Source organism: Anomaloglossus baeobatrachus, chromosome 1, assembly GCF_048569485.1.
Source record: "Anomaloglossus baeobatrachus isolate aAnoBae1 chromosome 1, aAnoBae1.hap1, whole genome shotgun sequence".
In the NCBI taxonomy this organism is placed as follows: Eukaryota; Metazoa; Chordata; class Amphibia; order Anura; family Aromobatidae; genus Anomaloglossus; species Anomaloglossus baeobatrachus.
In genome coordinates this window covers 142742496-142759756 of record NC_134353.1, presented here as the reverse complement: position 1 = coordinate 142759756, position 17261 = coordinate 142742496, and the positions used below count along the sequence as shown (strand labels likewise).

General features: G+C 52.8%; 1 protein-coding gene across 7 annotated transcripts in view; it reads right to left on the bottom strand.

Annotated features, from left to right (window-relative positions):
* The window catches only part of PCM1 (pericentriolar material 1), a 382937-nt gene that overhangs the window by 228145 nt on the left and 137531 nt on the right, over positions 1-17261 (bottom strand). For 6 of the 7 annotated variants that reach the window (XM_075347110.1, XM_075347104.1, XM_075347105.1 and 3 more), the window contains 2 exons: positions 16535-16721; positions 2314-2493 (listed from right to left, as the gene is read on the bottom strand). In XM_075347110.1, the coding sequence (XP_075203225.1) occupies positions 2314-2493; positions 16535-16721 (367 nt within the window). The remainder of the gene's footprint in view (positions 1-2313; positions 2494-16534; positions 16722-17261) is intronic. The other variant, XM_075347106.1, reaches the window with a different exon arrangement.

The window sequence follows — 17261 nt, the reverse complement described above, 5'->3', positions numbered from 1 at the left end:
GTTTGGACTGGGGTAAGGAGGATTCCTTTCCCTTGGATTCCTTAATAATCTCATCCAATCGTTCGCCAAATAAACGGTCGCCAGAAAAAGGCAAACCAGTTAAGAACCTTTTGGAAGCAGAGTCAGCTTTCCATTCGCGCAGCCACATGGCCCTGCGGACTGCCACGGAGTTAACAGATGCTACAGCCGTACGGCTAGTGGAGTCCAGGACGGCGTTCATGGCGTAGGACGAAAAAGCTGATGCCTGAGAGGTCAAAGACATAACATGCGGAGCAGAATTCCGTGTGACAGCATTAATCTCAGCCAGACAAGCCGAGATTGCTTGGAGAGCCCACACGGCTGCAAAGGCCGGGGCGAAAGACGCGCCCGTGGCCTCATAGATGGACTTCACCAAGAGCTCTGTCTGTCAGTGGCATCCTTCAAGGATGCCACTGACAGACACAACGGACCTAGCAGCCAATCTAGAGACTGGAGGATCCACCTTGGGAGAGTGAGCCCAACCCTTAACGACTTCAGATGGAAAGGGATAACTCGTGTCAGTATGCCGTTTAGCAAAGCGCTTGTAGTGTGAGGAAGTCGGGGAAGAGTCCCAGCGAGACCGCTTAGCCGGTCGGGGGCTGCGGTCCAGGCAGGAGTCCTCCGCCTGAGACTAGGGGCCAACCTGGGAGCGCGCTGCGGCGCGGACCGAGAGGGGCCTGGAGGAGACAAGCTAACAGGGGCCGGGGCCTGTGAAAGGTCCGGTCTGGACTGCAATGCCTCAAGGAGCTTAGAAGACCATTTGTCCATAGACTGTGCAATGGATTGAGAAAGAGACAGAGTTTCTCAGCGAAAGAGGCCAACACCGGTGACTCTGTCCCTGCAGCCTGCTCAGGGGGAGCAGGGGGGTCTACCTGAGCCGAAGGGCCCACAAGTGCCCGAGGCTCCGGCTGAGCAAGCGTGGCAGGAGTAGAGCATTGCTCACAGTGGGGGTACGTGGATCCCGCAGGCAACATAGCCCCACAAGAGGTACAGGCAGCGAAAAAAACCTGTGCCTTAGTAGCTTTGCTCCTTGTTGACGACATGCTGTTGTCTCCTAGGAGAGTGACCACTGAGAATATATGGGGAAAGGGTATACGGACTGACCGAACAGATATATATATCTATTCCGGCACCCTAGGGGGGCCAGCACCGGGTGACCGGTGTGGCTTACCGACCGCTAACGAGCGGAGTGTGTCCTCCAGATTCCCTGTCTTGGATCCCCCTGAGTTGCGTTCACTGAGAAGCATCCACCGGCAGAATGCCAGAAAATGGCCGCCGGAGCTCTCAGGGGGGGAGTGGGGCCGAGGGCGGCGCCAGCAAAGAGCGGGAATCTGGGGTCCCCACAGTGGTCAGTGAGGGGGGAGGAAGACATGCAGGATGCTCCAGTCTTCACATCCGACGTCATGTCGGTAATCCCGCCCTTACCCCTGACAGGCAGGCCCGGGGGCGGGATTTTCGCGACTAGGCCGCGGTGAAGCCGGGGACTAAATTTGAGGCCGCGCCCGACAAGCAGGCACGGTCGGAGCGGAAGTCCACCGGCCTCCTCAGTTTTACAACTACCCGCGGCTTCCGGGAAGAAGGTGCGCTCTCTGTACGATCCCCGATGGGGACACAGAGTACCTTTAAGTAGCAGGGCCCGGTCCCTGGGGTTGAAGAGGCTCCGGTCCGGCAGATTCCACCAGGGACTGCGGATGGAGCACGGTCCCAGCAAATGGATGACCGCTCAGGATCCCACTTCTCCCAGAGCCGCATAAGGGATGGTGAAGGAGACGGCATGTGGCTCCAGCCTCCGTACCCGCAATGGGTACCTCAACCTTAACAACACCACCGACATAGTGGGGTGAGAAGGGAACATGCCGGGGGCCCCGTGGGGGTCCTCTTTTCTTCCAACCGACATAACTAAGTCTGAGAATGCATGAGTGGATGTGTGCCTCCTTCCACACAAAGCATAAAACTGAGGAGCCCGTGGTCCACGGGAGGGTGTATAGGCAGAGGGGAGGGGTTACACTTTTTAAAGTGTAATACTTTGTGTGGCCTCCGGAGGCAGAAGCTATACACCCAATTGTCTGGGTCTCCCAATGTAGCGACAAAGAAATTTAGTATTACAGGAGAATAATAAACAGCCAGCTCATCAAGCAAATACAACAGATCTATAGAAAATGACTAAAACAAACAAAAACATTTATAAAAAATAAATAACTGTACATTGGTCAGAGGTTTGGCTTGCTGACGCCACAGCCCTGCCACTATGGCATTGCTAATCATGACACAAACAATACAGAATAGGGATTTCACCTGATGTTGGTAGCTGGCTGATCAACCTCCGGATCAGACTCAATCCATGAATCATCGGTTTCGTCTTCCTCATCTTTAGTGTTCTCATTTACAGCGTCAGTAATCATATCGGATGTCTGCTCATAATAGCGGACCAAATCCCGCAGTTCATTTAACCGTTTACGAACTTCTTTCAACTTCCTACATAAAGAGTTAAACTTGTTGTATAAGCATATAAGACATATTAAGGCTAAAATGGGTTGAACATTCTTTACAATGGTTAGCAATTAATCGTCAGCAATCAATCTGGCCCCATAAAAATTATAAAAAAGTTCACGCTGGTTACCAAACTTTAAAGGGTTATTCTCATCTTCATAGAGCGGTGCTGATTGATCGGGTTTGTAAAACCAAGAACTTTGGCCGTAAATTTTAATATAGATAGCAATTCTTGAGAATACTTTTACTTACACTGCAGTCTAGCCTGTAAGCACTGCAGTGAAGCTGCCCAGGATTAGGAAGGAAGTATACTCCAGCAATCCCTGCAAGTCTCAGAGCTGCACTTTACAAGCTCAACACAAACGAGCATGTAAGCACTGTGCATGTAAGGCTATGTGCCCACGTGGCGTTTTTTCATGCACCGCAGCGTAACTGCATGCGTCCTGCGTCCCCAGCACAACCTATGAAGATTGTGCCTAATCCATGCCCACGTGGCATATTAGAACGCAGCACTTCGGCTACTGCCGAAGCGCTGCGTTCTAAAAAGCAACATGTCACTTCTTTCATGCGCTTTGCATGCAGCCCCCGCTCTGTCTATGGGAGGGGCTGCATCCAGAGCGCATGAAATCGGCTTTTCAGTACGGACTGTTTCTGCAGCGATTTGAAGCGCAAGTGTGCTGTTCAAATCGCTGCAGAAATTTCTGCAGGGACAGAACGCAACGTGGGCACATAGCCTTAGGCCCCCACTGCTAGACAGCAATGATGGTCAGTCTATTAGAGAACGAGCTGTAAAATAAAGGATTAATACCTTAAGAATGATTTCAATATTTAAAAACAGTAAAAGCATTTTCCGACAATACTTATCTATAAAGATGGACTAGCCCTTTGAAATTAATGTAGCAAACACTAACTACATCAATATGTCAATGTAACAAGGATTTAGCATCTGAAATTTGGTTAAAGCATAACCATCACTTAAATTTTTATTTCAGACCGCACTATTTCTCTAAAAATGTTCAGTAGTAACAACCACAGCAAAAAGAAGGGAATTTTGTTTACTTACCGTAAATTCCTTTTCTTTGTCGCTCTATTGGGAGACCCAGACAATTGGGTGTATAGGCTATGCCTCCGGAGGCCGCAAGTATTACACTCAAAAGTGTTAAGCCCCTCCCCTTCTGCCTATACACCCCCCGTGCTCCCACGGGCTCCTCAGTTTTTTGCTTTGTGCGAAGGAGGTCAGACACGCACGCACAGCTCCACAGATTGGTCAGCAGCAGCTGCTGACCATGTCGGATGGAAGAAAAGTGGGCCCATATAGGGCCCCCAGCATGCTCCCTTCTCACCCCACTCTTGTCGGCGGTGTTGTAAGGTTGAGGTATCCATTGCGGGTACGGAGGCTGGAGCCCACATGCTGTTTTCCTTCCCCATCCCCCTCAGGGCTCTGGTGGAAGTGGGATCCTATCGGTCTCCAGGCACTGAGACCGTGCTTCATCCACAACTCCTGTGGAGCCTGCTGGATAGGAGCCGGGTATCGTTCAGGGACATGGCCCTGCTACTTGGAGGTACTCTGTATCCGGGTGGGGACCGCGCACAGCAACACTCCAGCTTTGCTGGGTGTGCTAGTGCACCGGGGACCGCGGCGCTGACCGGGTTAATATGTGCCATTACACACTCAGCGTTGCTGAGTGTGTTTATGTATAGGGACTGCCGCACTGACCGCCGCTGCCATGGAAACACTGCGGCGCGGCTGGGACTTGTAGTGCGCCGGGGACTTCCACGCCGGCCGCGCTTTTACGGCGGCCGCGTTTATTACTAGAGTCCCCGGCTTTTTGCGGCCTAGTTTCCTTTCCTCCCGCCCACAGCCCTGACAGGCAGGGGAAGGGCGGGACGCTGCTCAGAACGAGCAGCACTGAGGGCTGGAGCATGCTTTGCATACTCCACCCCTCTCACTGTGCACAGTGCGGGCACCAGTTCCCGCTCTTTCTGGGTCACGCCCACGGCTCCCTCCTCTCCTCAGGACGCATTCCTGTCAGCTCCTCGGACGCTGCAGAGGGGGACAAAGTCTGGGAGACCCAGACAGGGACTCTGGTGGCCTCACAACCGCTTTAAGCGGGTGGTAAGCAGCACCTGTGGTGCTAGCCCCATTGTGCAGTAGTGTAACATTATATGTTTATTTTACACTGTATAGGCCACAGTTGATTTCTGGCTATATACCCTATTGTGTTGCTCAGGGAAGATAATAGCATGGCGCCCACGAAAGGCAGGGGTGCCAAAACACAGGCTTATTATGTTGCCTGCGCCGCATGTACGACCCCGTTACCGGCAGGTTCCACTGACCCTCATTGTGTGCACTGTTCGGCCCCTGTGGCACTTACTCAGCCAGAGCCTCTGCTAGGGGGGGCCCAGGGGGAGCCACCTGCTAACACTGTTCAGGTGACAGGGACGGAGTTTGCAAAACTCTCTGAGACTATGGCTAAGATACTGGAAGCCTTGCAGTTTAGACCGGTATCTCAGCACAGGGACTCTGTTGAATCTTTGTTCCCTGGCCCACCTCAGCTGGACCAACAATGTCCTCCCGGGGTATCTCATGGATCCCAAGCTGAGGGTTCTGACACAGACCCCAGCCCCAGACCGACTAAGCGAGCTCGCTTAGATTTTCCCTCGACATCATCATATTGTTCAGGGTCTCAGCGAGGGGAATCTCTGGTTGATGACGCGGAGGTAGCTGATCAGGATTCTGATCCTGAGGCCGCTCTCAATCTTGATACTCCGGACGGGGACGCCATAGTGAACGACCTTATTGCGTCCATCAATCGTATGTTGGATATTTCTCCCTCAGCTCCTCCGGCGGAGGAGTCGGCTTCCCAGCAGGAGAAATTCCGTTTCAGGTTTCCCAAGCGTACACCGAATATGTTTCTGGACCACTCTGATTTCAGAGAGGCAGTCCAGAATCACCATGCTTGTCCAGATAAGCGTTTTTCTAAGCGCCTTAAGGATACACGTTATCCCTTTCCCCCTGACGTGGTCAAAAGTTGGGCTCAGTGTCCCAAAGTGGATCCTCCAATCTCCAGACTGGCAGCTAGATCTATACTTGCAGTGGAAGATGGGGCTTCACTCAAAGATGCCACTGACAGGCAGATGGAGCTCTGGTTGAAATCCATCTATGAAGCTATCGGCGCTTCTTTTGCCCCAGCATTCGCAGCCGTATGGGCGCTACAAGCTATCTCAGCAGGTCAAGCGCAAATTGACGCAGCCACACGCACGTCCGCGCCACAGGTGGCGTCCATAACCACTCAGACGTCGGCATTTGCGTCTTACGCTATTAATGCTGTCCTGGACTCTGCGAGCCGTACGGCGGTTGCAGCCGCCAATTCGGTGGTACTCCGCAGGGCCTTGTGGCTACGGGAATGGAAGGCAGATTCTGTTTCCAAAAAGCGCTTAACCAGTTTGCCAATTTCTGGCGAACGATTGTTTGGCGAGCGTTTGGATGAAATCATCAAACAATCCAAGGGAAAGGATACATCCTTACCCCAGCCCAAACCGAACATACCCCAACAGAGGAAGGGGCAGTCGAGGTTTCGGTCCTTTCGGGGCGCGGGCAGGTCCCAATTCTCCTCGTCCAAAAGGCCTCAGAAAGATCAAAGGAACTCTGATGCATGGCGGTCTAAGTCACGTCCTAAAAAGACCACCGGAGGTGCCGCTACCAAAGCGGCTTCCTCATGACTTTCGGCATCCTCACTCCGCATCCTCGGTCGGTGGCAGGCTCTCCCGCTTTTGCGACACCTGGCTGCCACGGGTAAAAGACCGTTGGGTGAGAGACATTCTGTCTCACGGTTACAAGATAGAGTTCACCTCTCGTCCCCCGACTCGATTCTTCAGGTCATCCCCGCCTCCCGAGCGAGCCGAGGCTCTTCTGCAGGCGCTGGGCATTCTGAAGGCAGAAGGAGTGGTGGTCCCTGTTCCTCTTCAGCAACAGGGCCACGGTTTTTACTCCAACTTGTTTGTGGTCCCAAAGAAGGACGGGTCTTTCCGACCTGTCCTGGACCTGAAACTTCTCAACAAACACGTAAAGACCAGGCGGTTCCGGATGGAATCCCTCCGCTCCGTCATCGCCTCAATGTCCCAGGGAGATTTCCTTGCATCGATCGATATCAAAGATGCTTATCTCCACGTACCGATTGCTCCAGAGCACCAGCGCTTCTTGCGCTTCGCCATAGGAAACGAACACCTGCAGTTCGTGGCACTGCCGTTCGGCCTGGCAACAGCCCCACGGGTTTTCACCAAGGTTATGGCTACTGTAGTAGCAGTCCTCCACTCTCAGGGTCACTCGGTGATCCCGTACTTGGACGATCTGTTGATCAAGGCACCCTCTCTAGAGGCATGCCAACACAGCCTCGACGCTACCCTGGAGACTCTCCAGAGTTTCGGGTGGATCATCAATTTTCCAAAGTCAAATCTGACACCGGCCCAATCGCTGACATACCTTGGCATGGAGTTTCATACCCTCTCAGCGATAGTGAAGCTTCCGCTGATCAAGCAGCGGTCACTACAGACAGGGGTACAATCTCTCCTTCAAGGTCGGTCACACACCTTGAGGCGCCTCATGCACTTCCTGGGGAAGATGGTGGCAGCAATGGAGGCAGTTCCTTTCGCGCAGTTTCACCTGCGTCCTCTTCAATGGGACATCCTACGCAAATGGGACAGGAAGCAGACGTCCCTCGACAGGAACGTCTCCCTCTCGCAGGCGACCAAAGCTTCCCTTCGGTGGTGGCTTCTTCCCACTTCATTATCGAAAGGGAAATCCTTCCTACCCCCATCCTGGGAGGTGGTCACGACGGACGCGAGTCTGTCAGGGTGGGGAGCGGTTTTTCTCCACCACAGGGCTCAGGGTACGTGGACCCAGCAAGAGTCCTTGCTTCAGATCAATGTTCTGGAAATACGGGCAGTGTATCTTGCCCTGAAAGCGTTCCAGCAGTGGCTGGAAGGCAAGCAGATCAGAATTCAGTCAGACAATTCCACAGCGGTGGCATACATCAACCACCAAGGCGGCACACGCAGTCGGCAAGCCTTCCAGGAAGTCCGGCGGATTCTGCTGTGGGTGGAAGCCACGGCCTCCACCATCTCTGCAGTTCACATTCCAGGCGTGGAAAACTGGGAAGCAGATTATCTCAGTCGCCAGGGCATGGACGCAGGGGAATGGTCCCTTCACCCGGACGTGTTTCAGGAGATCTGTTGCCGCTGGGGGGTGCCGGACGTCGACCTCATGGCGTCCCGGCACAACAACAAGGTACCGGCGTTCATGGCACGGTCTCAAGATCCCAGAGCTCTGGCGGCAGACGCCTTAGTTCAGGATTGGTCGCAGTTTCAGCTCCCTTATGTGTTTTCCTCCGCTGGCACTGTTGCCCAGAGTGTTACGCAAGATCAGGGCCGACTGCCGCCGCGTCATCCTCGTCGCTCCAGACTGGCCGAGGCGGTCGTGGTACCCGGATCTGTGGCATCTCACGGTCGGCCAACCGTGGGCACTACCAGACCGACCAGACTTGCTATCTCAAGGGCCGTTTTTCCATCTGAATTCTGCGGCCCTCAACCTGACTGTGTGGCCATTGAGTCCTGGATCCTAGCGTCTTCAGGGTTATCTCAAGACGTCATTGCCACTATGAGACAAGCTAGGAAACCAACGTCCGCCAAGATCTACCACAGGACGTGGAAAATTTTCCTGTCGTGGTGCTCTGCTCAGGGTATTTCTCCCTGGCCTTTTGCCTTGCCCACTTTTCTGTCCTTCCTTCAATCTGGACTGGAAAAGGGTTTGTCGCTCGGCTCCCTTAAGGGACAAGTCTCAGCGCTCTCTGTGTTTTTCCAGAAGCGCCTAGCCAGACTTCCACAGGTACGCACGTTCCTGCAGGGGGTTTGTCACATCGTCCCTCCTTACAAGCGGCCGTTAGAACCCTGGGATCTGAACAGGGTGCTGATGGTTCTTCAGAAACCACCATTCGAGCCAATGAGGGATATTTCTCTCTCACGCCTTTCGCAGAAAGTGGTTTTTCTAGTAGCAGTCACTTCACTTCGGAGAGTGTCTGAGCTAGCAGCGCTGTCATGCAAAACCCCTTTCCTGGTGTTTCACCAGGACAAGGTGGTTCTGCGTCCGGTTCCGGAATTTCTTCCTAAGGTGGTATCCCCCTTTCATCTCAATCAGGAAATCTCCTTACCTTCTTTTTGTCCTCATCCAGTTCACCAATGTGAAAAGGATTTGCACTTGTTAGATCTGGTGAGAGCACTCAGACTCTACATTTCTCGTACGGCGCCCCTGCGCCGCTCGGATGCACTTTGTCCTTGTCGCTGGCCAGCGTAAAGGGTCACAGGCTTCCAAATCAACCCTGGCTCGGTGGATCAAGGAGCCAATTATCGAAGCTTACCGTTCGGCTGGGCTTCCGGTTCCCTCAGGGCTGAAGGCCCATTCTACCAGAGCCGTGGGCGCATCCTGGGCTTTGAGGCACCAGGCTACGGCTCAGCAGGTGTGTCAGGCGGCTACCTGGTCGAGCCTGCACACTTTCACGAAGCACTATCAGGTGCATACCTATGCTTCGGCGGATGCCAGCCTAGGTAGACGAGTCCTTCAGGCGGCGGTTGCCCACCTGTAGGAAGAGGCCGTTTTACGGCTCTCTTACGAGGTATTATTTTACCCACCCAGGGACTGCTTTTGGACGTCCCAATTGTCTGGGTCTCCCAATAGAGCGACAAAGAAGAAGGGAATTTTGTTTACTTACCGTAAATTCCTTTTCTTCTAGCTCTAATTGGGAGACCCAGCACCCGCCCCTGTTTTTTTGTGTACACATGTTGTTCATGTTGAATGGTTTCAGTTCTCCGATATTCCTTCGGATTGAAGTTACTTTAAACCAGTTTATAATTCTTTTTCCTCCTTCTTGCTTTTGCACCAAAACTGAGGAGCCCGTGGGAGCACGGGGGGTGTATAGGCAGAAGGGGAGGGGCTTAACACTTTTGAGTGTAATACTTTGTGCGGCCTCCGGAGGCATAGCCTATACACCCAATTGTCTGGGTCTCCCAATTAGAGCTAGAAGAAAAGGAATTTACGGTAAGTAAACAAAATTCCCTTCTTCTAGCTCCTATTGGGAGACCCAGACAATTGGGTGTATAGCTTCTGCCTCCGGAGGCCACACAAAGTATTACACTTTAAAAAGTGTAACCCCTCCCCTCTGCCTATACACCCTCCCGTGCATCACGGGCTCCTCAGTTTTGGTGCAAAAGCAGGAAGGAGAAAACTTATAAATTGGTCTAGGGTAAATTCAATCTGAAGGATGTTCGGAGAACTGAAAACCATGAACCAAAAGGAACAATTCAACATGAACAACATGTGTACACAAAAGAACAACCAGCCCGAAGGGAACAGGGGCGGGTGCTGGGCCTCGCAATAGGCGCTAGAAGAAAAGGAATTTACAGTAAGTAAACAAAATTCCCTTCTTCTTTGTCGCTCCATTGGGAGACGCAGACAATTGGGACGTCCAAGAGCAGTCCCTGGGTGGGTAAAAGAATACCTCTATAAAAAGAGCCGAAAACGGCCCCCTCTTACAGGTGGGCAACCGCCGCCTGAAGGACTCGCCTACCGAGACTGGCGTCTGCCGAAGCATAGGTATGCACTTGATAGTGTTTCGTGAAAGTGTGCAGACTAGACCAACGTAGCTGCCTGACACACCTGCTGAGCCGTAGCCCGGTGCCGCAATGCCCAGGACGCACCCACGGCTCTGGTAGAATGGGCTTTCAGCCCTGAAGGAAGCGGAAGCCCAGAAGAACGGTAGGCTTCGAGAATCGGTTCCTTGATCCACCGAGCCAAGGTTGACTTGGAAGCATGCGAACCCTTACGCTGGCCAGCGACAAGGACAAAGAGCGCATCTGAACGACGCAGGGGCGCCGTGCGAGACACGTAGAGCCGGAGTGCTCTCACCAGATCCAACGAGTGCAAATCCTTTTCACATTGGTGAATTGGATTAGGGCAAAATGAAGGCAAGGAGATATCCTGATTGAGATGAAAAGGAGATACCACCTTAGGGAGAAATTCCGGAACCGGACGCAGAACCACCTTATCCTGGTGAAACACCAGGAAGGGGGCTTTGCATGACAGCGCTGCAAGCTCAGACACTCTCCGGAGTGATGTAACTGCCACTAGAAAGGCCACCTTCTGCGAAAGACGTGATAAAGAGACATCCCGCAGCGGCTCGAAAGGTGGGTTCTGAAGAGCCGTTAGCACCCTGTTAAGATCCCAGGGTTCTAGCGGACGCTTGTAAGGTGGGACTATGTGGCAAACTCCCTGCAGGAACGTGCGGACCTGCGGAAGCCTGGCTAGGCGCTTTTGAAAAAATACGGAGAGCGCCGATACTTGGCCCTTGAGAGAGCCGAGTGACAAACCCTTGTCCATTCCAGATTGAAGGAATGAAAGAAAAGTGGGTAAGGCAAACGGCCATGGAGGAAAACCGTTATCAGTGCACCAGGATAAGAAGATTTGCCAAGACCTGTAATAGATCTTGGCGGACGTTGGCTTCCTGGCCTGTCTCATGGTGGCAATGACATCCTGAGATAACCCTGAAGACGCTAGGAGCCAGGACTCAATGGCCACACAGTCAGGTTGAGGGCCACAGAATTCAGATGGAAAAATGGGCCTTGTGACAGCAAGTCTGGCCGCTCTGGAAGCGCCCACGGTTGACCCACAGATCCGGGTACCACGACCGCCTCGGCCAGTCTGGAGCGACGAGAATGGCGCGACGGCAGTCGGACCTGATCTTGCGTAACATTCTGGGCAGCATCGCCAGAGGAGGAAACACATAAGGCAGTCGAAACTGCGACCAATCCTGAACTATCGGCGTCCGCCGCCAGAGCTCTGTGATACTGAGACCGTGCCATGAATGCCGGGACTTTGTTGTTGTGCCGTGACGCCATGAGATCGACGTCCGGCGTTCCCCCAGCGGCGACAGATCTCTCGAAACACGTCTGGGTGAAGGGACCATTCCCCCGCGTCCATGCCCTGACGACTGAGAAAATCTGCTTCCCAGTTTTCTACGCCCGGGATGTGAACTACGGAGATGGTGGAGGCTGTGGCTTCCACCCACTGCAGAATCCGCCGGACTTCCTGGAAGGCTTGACGACTGCGAGTGCCGCCTTGGTGGTTGATGTATGCGACGGCAGTGGCGTTGTACGACTGCATACGGATCTGCCTGCCCTCCAGACACCGATGAAAAGCCAATAGGGCTAGATACACCGCCCTCATCTCCAGAACATTGATCTGAAGAGAAGACTATCGGAGTCCAGGTTCCCTGAGCCCTGTGGTGGAGAAAAACCGCTCCCCACCCTGACAGGCTCGCGTCCGTGGTGACCACAGCCCAGGTTGGGGGTAGGAAGGATTTTCCCTGCGATAGAGAATTGGGAAGGAGCCACCACTGAAGTGACTTCTTGGTTGCAAGGGAGAGAGAGACGTTCCTGTCGAGGGAAGCCGACCTCCTGTCCCATTTGCGGAGAATGTCCCATTGGAGTGGCCGTAGATGGAATTGCGCGAACGGCACTGCCTCCATCGCTGCCACCATCTTCCCCAGGAAGTGCATAAGGTGCCTTAAGGGGTGTGACTGACTCCGAAGAAGTGATTGCACCCCTGCCTGCAGAGAAAGCTGTTTGTCCCGCGGTAGCTTGACTACCGCTGACTGTGTATGAAACTCCATCCCGAGGTAAGTCAGTGATTGGGTCGGTGTCAACTTGGATTTCGGGAAGTTGATGATCCACCCGAACTGCTGGAGAGTCGTCAGAGCAACGGTAAGGCTGTGTTGACACGCCACCCGAGAAAGGGCCCTGACTAGGAGATCGTCTAAGTAGGGAATCACCGAGTGGCCCTGAGAGTGTAGGACCGCCACGACGGATGCCATGACTTTGGTGAAAACCCGTGGGGCTGTCGCCAGGCCGAAAGGCAATGCCACGAACTGAAGGTGTTCGTCCCCGATGGCGAAACGCAAGAAGCGTTGATGTTCAGGTGCGATCGGCACGTGGAGATAAGCATCCTTGATGTCGATCGATGCTAGGAAGTCTCCTTGTGACATCGAGGCGATGACCGAGCGGAGGGATTCCATCCGAAACCGTCTGGTTCTCACATGTCTGTTTAGCAGCTTGAGGTCCAGAACGGGACGGAATGATCCGTCCTTTTTTGGCACCACGAACAAGTTGGAGTAAAAGCCGCGACCACGTTCCTGAAGGGGAACGGGGGTCACAATTCCTTCTGTCTTCAGAGCGTCCACTGCCTGAAAAAGTGCGTCGGCCTGAGCGGGGGGCGGAGAGGTTCTGAAGAAACGAGCCGCAAGACGAGAGCTGAACTCTATCCTGTAACCGTGAGACAGAATGTCTCTCACCCATCGGTCTTGAACATGTGGCCACCAGGCGTCGCCAAAGCGGGAGAGCCTGCCACCGACCGAGGATGCGGCTAGGGGATGCAGAGAGTCATGAGGAGGCAGTCTTGGAGACAGTGTCTCCTGCGGCCTTTTAGGGGCGTGACTTGGACCGCCACGCATAGGAGTTCCTCTGGCCTTTCTCCGGCCTGCTGGACAAAGAGGATTGGGGCTTGACGGAGGGACGAAAGGACCGAAACCTCGATTGTATTTTTCGTTGCTGAGGTCTCTTAGGTTTGGACTGGGGTAAGGAGGAGTCCTTTCCCTTGGATTCCTTAATAATCTCATCCAATCGTTCGCCAAACAATCGTTCGCCAGAAAACGGCAAACCGGTTAAAAACCTCTTGGAGGCCGAGTCTGCCTTCCATTCGCGCAGCCACATGGCCCTGCGGACTGCCACAGAGTTAGTGGATGCCACAGCTGTACGGCTAGCAGAGTCTAGGACTGCGTTCATGGCGTAGGAAGAAAAAGCTGACGCTTGAGAAGTCAAAGACGCAACTTGCGGAGCAGAATTACGTGTGACAGCATTAATCTCAGCCAGACAAGCTGAGATAGCTTGGAGTGCCCACACGGCTGCAAAGGCCGGGGCAAAAGACGCGCCCGTGGCCTCATAGATGGACTTCACCAGGAGCTCTATCTGCCTGTCAGTGGCATCCTTTAGCGATGAGCCATCTGCAACCGATACCACAGATCTCGCCGCCAATCTAGAGACTGGAGGATCCACCTTGGGACATTGAGCCCAACCCTTAACGACTTCAGAGGGGAATGGGTAACGCGTGTCAGTGAGGCGCTTAGTAAAGCGCTTGTCCGGAACCGCTCTGGGCTTCTGGACAGCGTCTCTGAAGTTAGAGTGATCGAAAAACGCACTACGTGTACGTTTGGGGAACCGAAACTGGTGTTTCTCCTGCTGAGACGCAGACTCCTCTACAGGAGGAGGCGGGGGAGAGAGATCCAACACCTGGTTGATGGATGAGATAAGATCATTCACTAAGGCGTCCCCTTCAGGTGTATCAAGGTTAAGGGCGACATCAGGGTCAGAGCCCTGAGCTGCGACGTCCGCCTCGTCCTCCAGAGAGTCCTCAAGCTGGGAACCCGAGCAGCGTGAAGAGGTCGGGGAAGATTCCCAGCGAGCCCGCTTAGCCGGTCTAGGACTGTGGTCCGGGCCGGAGTCCTCCACGTGGGACCTAGGGCCCAACCTGGGAGCGCGCTGCGGCGCGGACCGAGAGGGGCCTGGAGGCGACAATCCAACAGGGACCGGGGCCTGTGTAAGGACCGGTCTGGACTGCAAAGCCTCTAGCAGCTTGGCAGACCATTTGTCCATAGACCGAGCCATGGATTGTGAAAGTGACTCAGAGTTTCTCAGCAAAAGAGGCGAACTCTGTCCCTGCCGCCTGGACAGGGGGAGCAGGGGGGTCTACATGAGCCGAGGGGCCCACTAGTGACCGAGGCTCCGGCTGAGCAAGCGAAACAGGGGTTGAGCATTGCTCACAGTGAGGGTAGGTGGAACCCGCAGGTAACATAGCCCCACAAGAGGTAAAGGCCGCAAAAAAACCCTGTGCCTTAGCAGCTTTTCTCCTTGTGGACGACATGCTGTTGTCTCCTAGGAGAATGATCACTGAGGGTATATGAGCAAAAAAGGGTATACAGCCCGACCGAACAGAAATATATATATAAATATGTATCTATTCCGGCACCCTAGGGGGGACCAGCACCGGGTGACCGGTGTGGCTTACCGACCGCTAACCAGCGGCGTGTGTGTGTCCTCCAGATTCCCTGCCTTAGGTCCCCCGGAGCTGCAGAGCTGTTCCTGAGAATCCTCCACCGGCAGAATGCCCAAAAAATGGCTGCCGGAGCTCTCAGGGGAGGAGTGGAGCCGTGGGCGGCGCCAGGAAAGTGCGGGAATCTGGGGTCCCCACAGTGATCAGTGAGGGGGGAGGAAACATGCAGGATGCTCCAGCCCTCACATCCGACGTCAGGTCGGCAGTCCCGCCCTTACCCCTGACAGGCAGGCCCGGGGGCGGGATTTTTGCGACTAGGCCGCGATGAAGCCGGGGACTAAATTTGAGACCGCGCCCGACAAACAGGCACGGTCGGCGCGGAAGTCCACCGGCCTTCACAATTCAGCAGCTGCCGCAGCGTCCGGGAAGAAGGTGCGCTCCCTGCACAATCCCCAATGGGGACACAGAGTACCTTAGAGTTGCAGGGCCCGGTCCCTGAGGTTGAATAGATTCCGGTCCGGCAGATTCCCACAGGGGCTGCGGAGGGAGCATGGTTCCAGTAAATGGATGACCGGTCAGGATCCCACTTCTCCCAGAGCCGCTAAGGGATGGTGAAGGAGACGGCATGAGGCTCCGGCCTTTGTACCCGCAATGGGTACCTCAACCTTAACAGCACCGCCGACGTAGTGGGGTGAGAAGGGAACATGCCGGGGGCCCCGTGGGGGCCCTCTTTTCTTCCAACCGACATAACTAATATGAGAATGCATGAGTGGATGTGTGCCTCCTTCCACACAAAGCATAAAACTGAGGAGCCCGTGATCCACGGGAGGGTGTATAGGCAGAGGGGAGGGGTTACACTTTTTAAAGTGTAATACTTTGTGTGGCCTCCGGAGGCAGAAGCTATACACCCAATTGTCTGGGTCTCCCAATGGAGTAGGTAACATTATATAGTGGTACAGTTACCAAGGCAACAAATAAGGCATCGAGTATTACTCATAATTCGTGTTCCTTTATTCGGACTAGTAAGTATTAAGGTCAGTGCAGGATACACCCCGGGTACTTGTACAGCTCCCTTAGCAGTAGTACCCCCCAGAACAACCTATCAATACTTGAAGTTAAATGTTTTTTATATTATACAACTTTTGTTTTTAAGGGAATCTGTCAAGTGATTTTCTAGTACAAAACTAATGGTATCCTGGAATAGGGCTTGAGCAGCCTGTTCAGCATCAGTAACTTTTATTGCTTTAACTTCCCGTTATCTTGCTGTAAGCCCTAGAAAATTCAGTATGGCATGCCAGCTAGTCAAATATATGTAAATCCAAACTGATTATGCACTGCTTCCCATCCCCACCTCAGCAGTGATAGTAAACAGTGATGCCAGCACGGGAGTGGTGGGTATGGGGAGTAGTGCATATTCAGTTTGGATTTACGTATGCTTGACCAGCTGGTGCGAGACACTGAATTCTCTGGGGTCTACAGCAAGATCATGGAAGAAGGTACAGGAATAAAAGTTAGTGATCTGGAAAGGCCTGCCCAAACCCTATTCTAGGTTACCATTAGTCTTGTACTAGAAAATCACCTGACAGATTCCCTTTAAGGAGGTTCATATTAAGATTTATTTTTTTTATTCCCCATGTGTCATCACAGAATCACACACTATTTAGTGCTTATTTATAATAGAAACCTTACAATATAAAATGTATATTACATGGCATATTGGAAGCACAATGTTGACGGACTAAAATGTTTAGTACAACTACAACTGAACCAGAGGTGGGGAAATAAGCAGCTGAATGGTATGTGTTGTGGTCACTGATATTTGGTAATAGTTTTTTGGTTACTTTAAACACATGTATGTGATGGCATGGAGCATACTTAAGCTTCTCTGCAGGGTTCTGGTTTTCCTCGTCTTCACTACCATCCATGGAAGCTGAAGAACATGCAGCGGCAGCTTTGGCTGGACTGTTCGATGCCCTCCTATCCACAACCGGATTAGCAGATGAAGTGGAACCTGTGCTTCTTTGGTCCAAAACCCTTTGAGGAGACACTGAAGAACCTACAACTGACACAACGTATTTAGGTTGGTGTATTGCATTGTACTTTATTCTTTGACATAGTTAAACACACAGCTGCCATATGGATCTATTCCCCTTGTACTGACGCCCAACATCAGTTGCGAGTGTAGGAGTCACAATGTACAAACAACATCACACAGATGTAAAGAAAGATTTTCTAACATGGATATATCTGCCAAATACCATTTCTTCCTACGAAAAAGTGGACTCTTCCAGGAAATTTTATGAGAGAGATATATATATCTTTATCACAAAAGCAAATGTAATACAGTCAAGCCAATAAAGCTTTGCATGTATAAATATGTGCTTTGTGACGGTCACTGGTAAAGGCAGCGACTCACATTCAGTACAGAAGCAGTACCAATATATACTTAGGAGTCATATATAATATACAGATGGGTGCTATGGAGCGTCGATAAGGTCTAATTGGGCGGTGACCAACGGAACAATGAAATACGGCCACGTCATGAGTCATGATGAGTCGGTATGGTCTGATGGGTCAATGACTTCGCTCACAAGTGACCAAT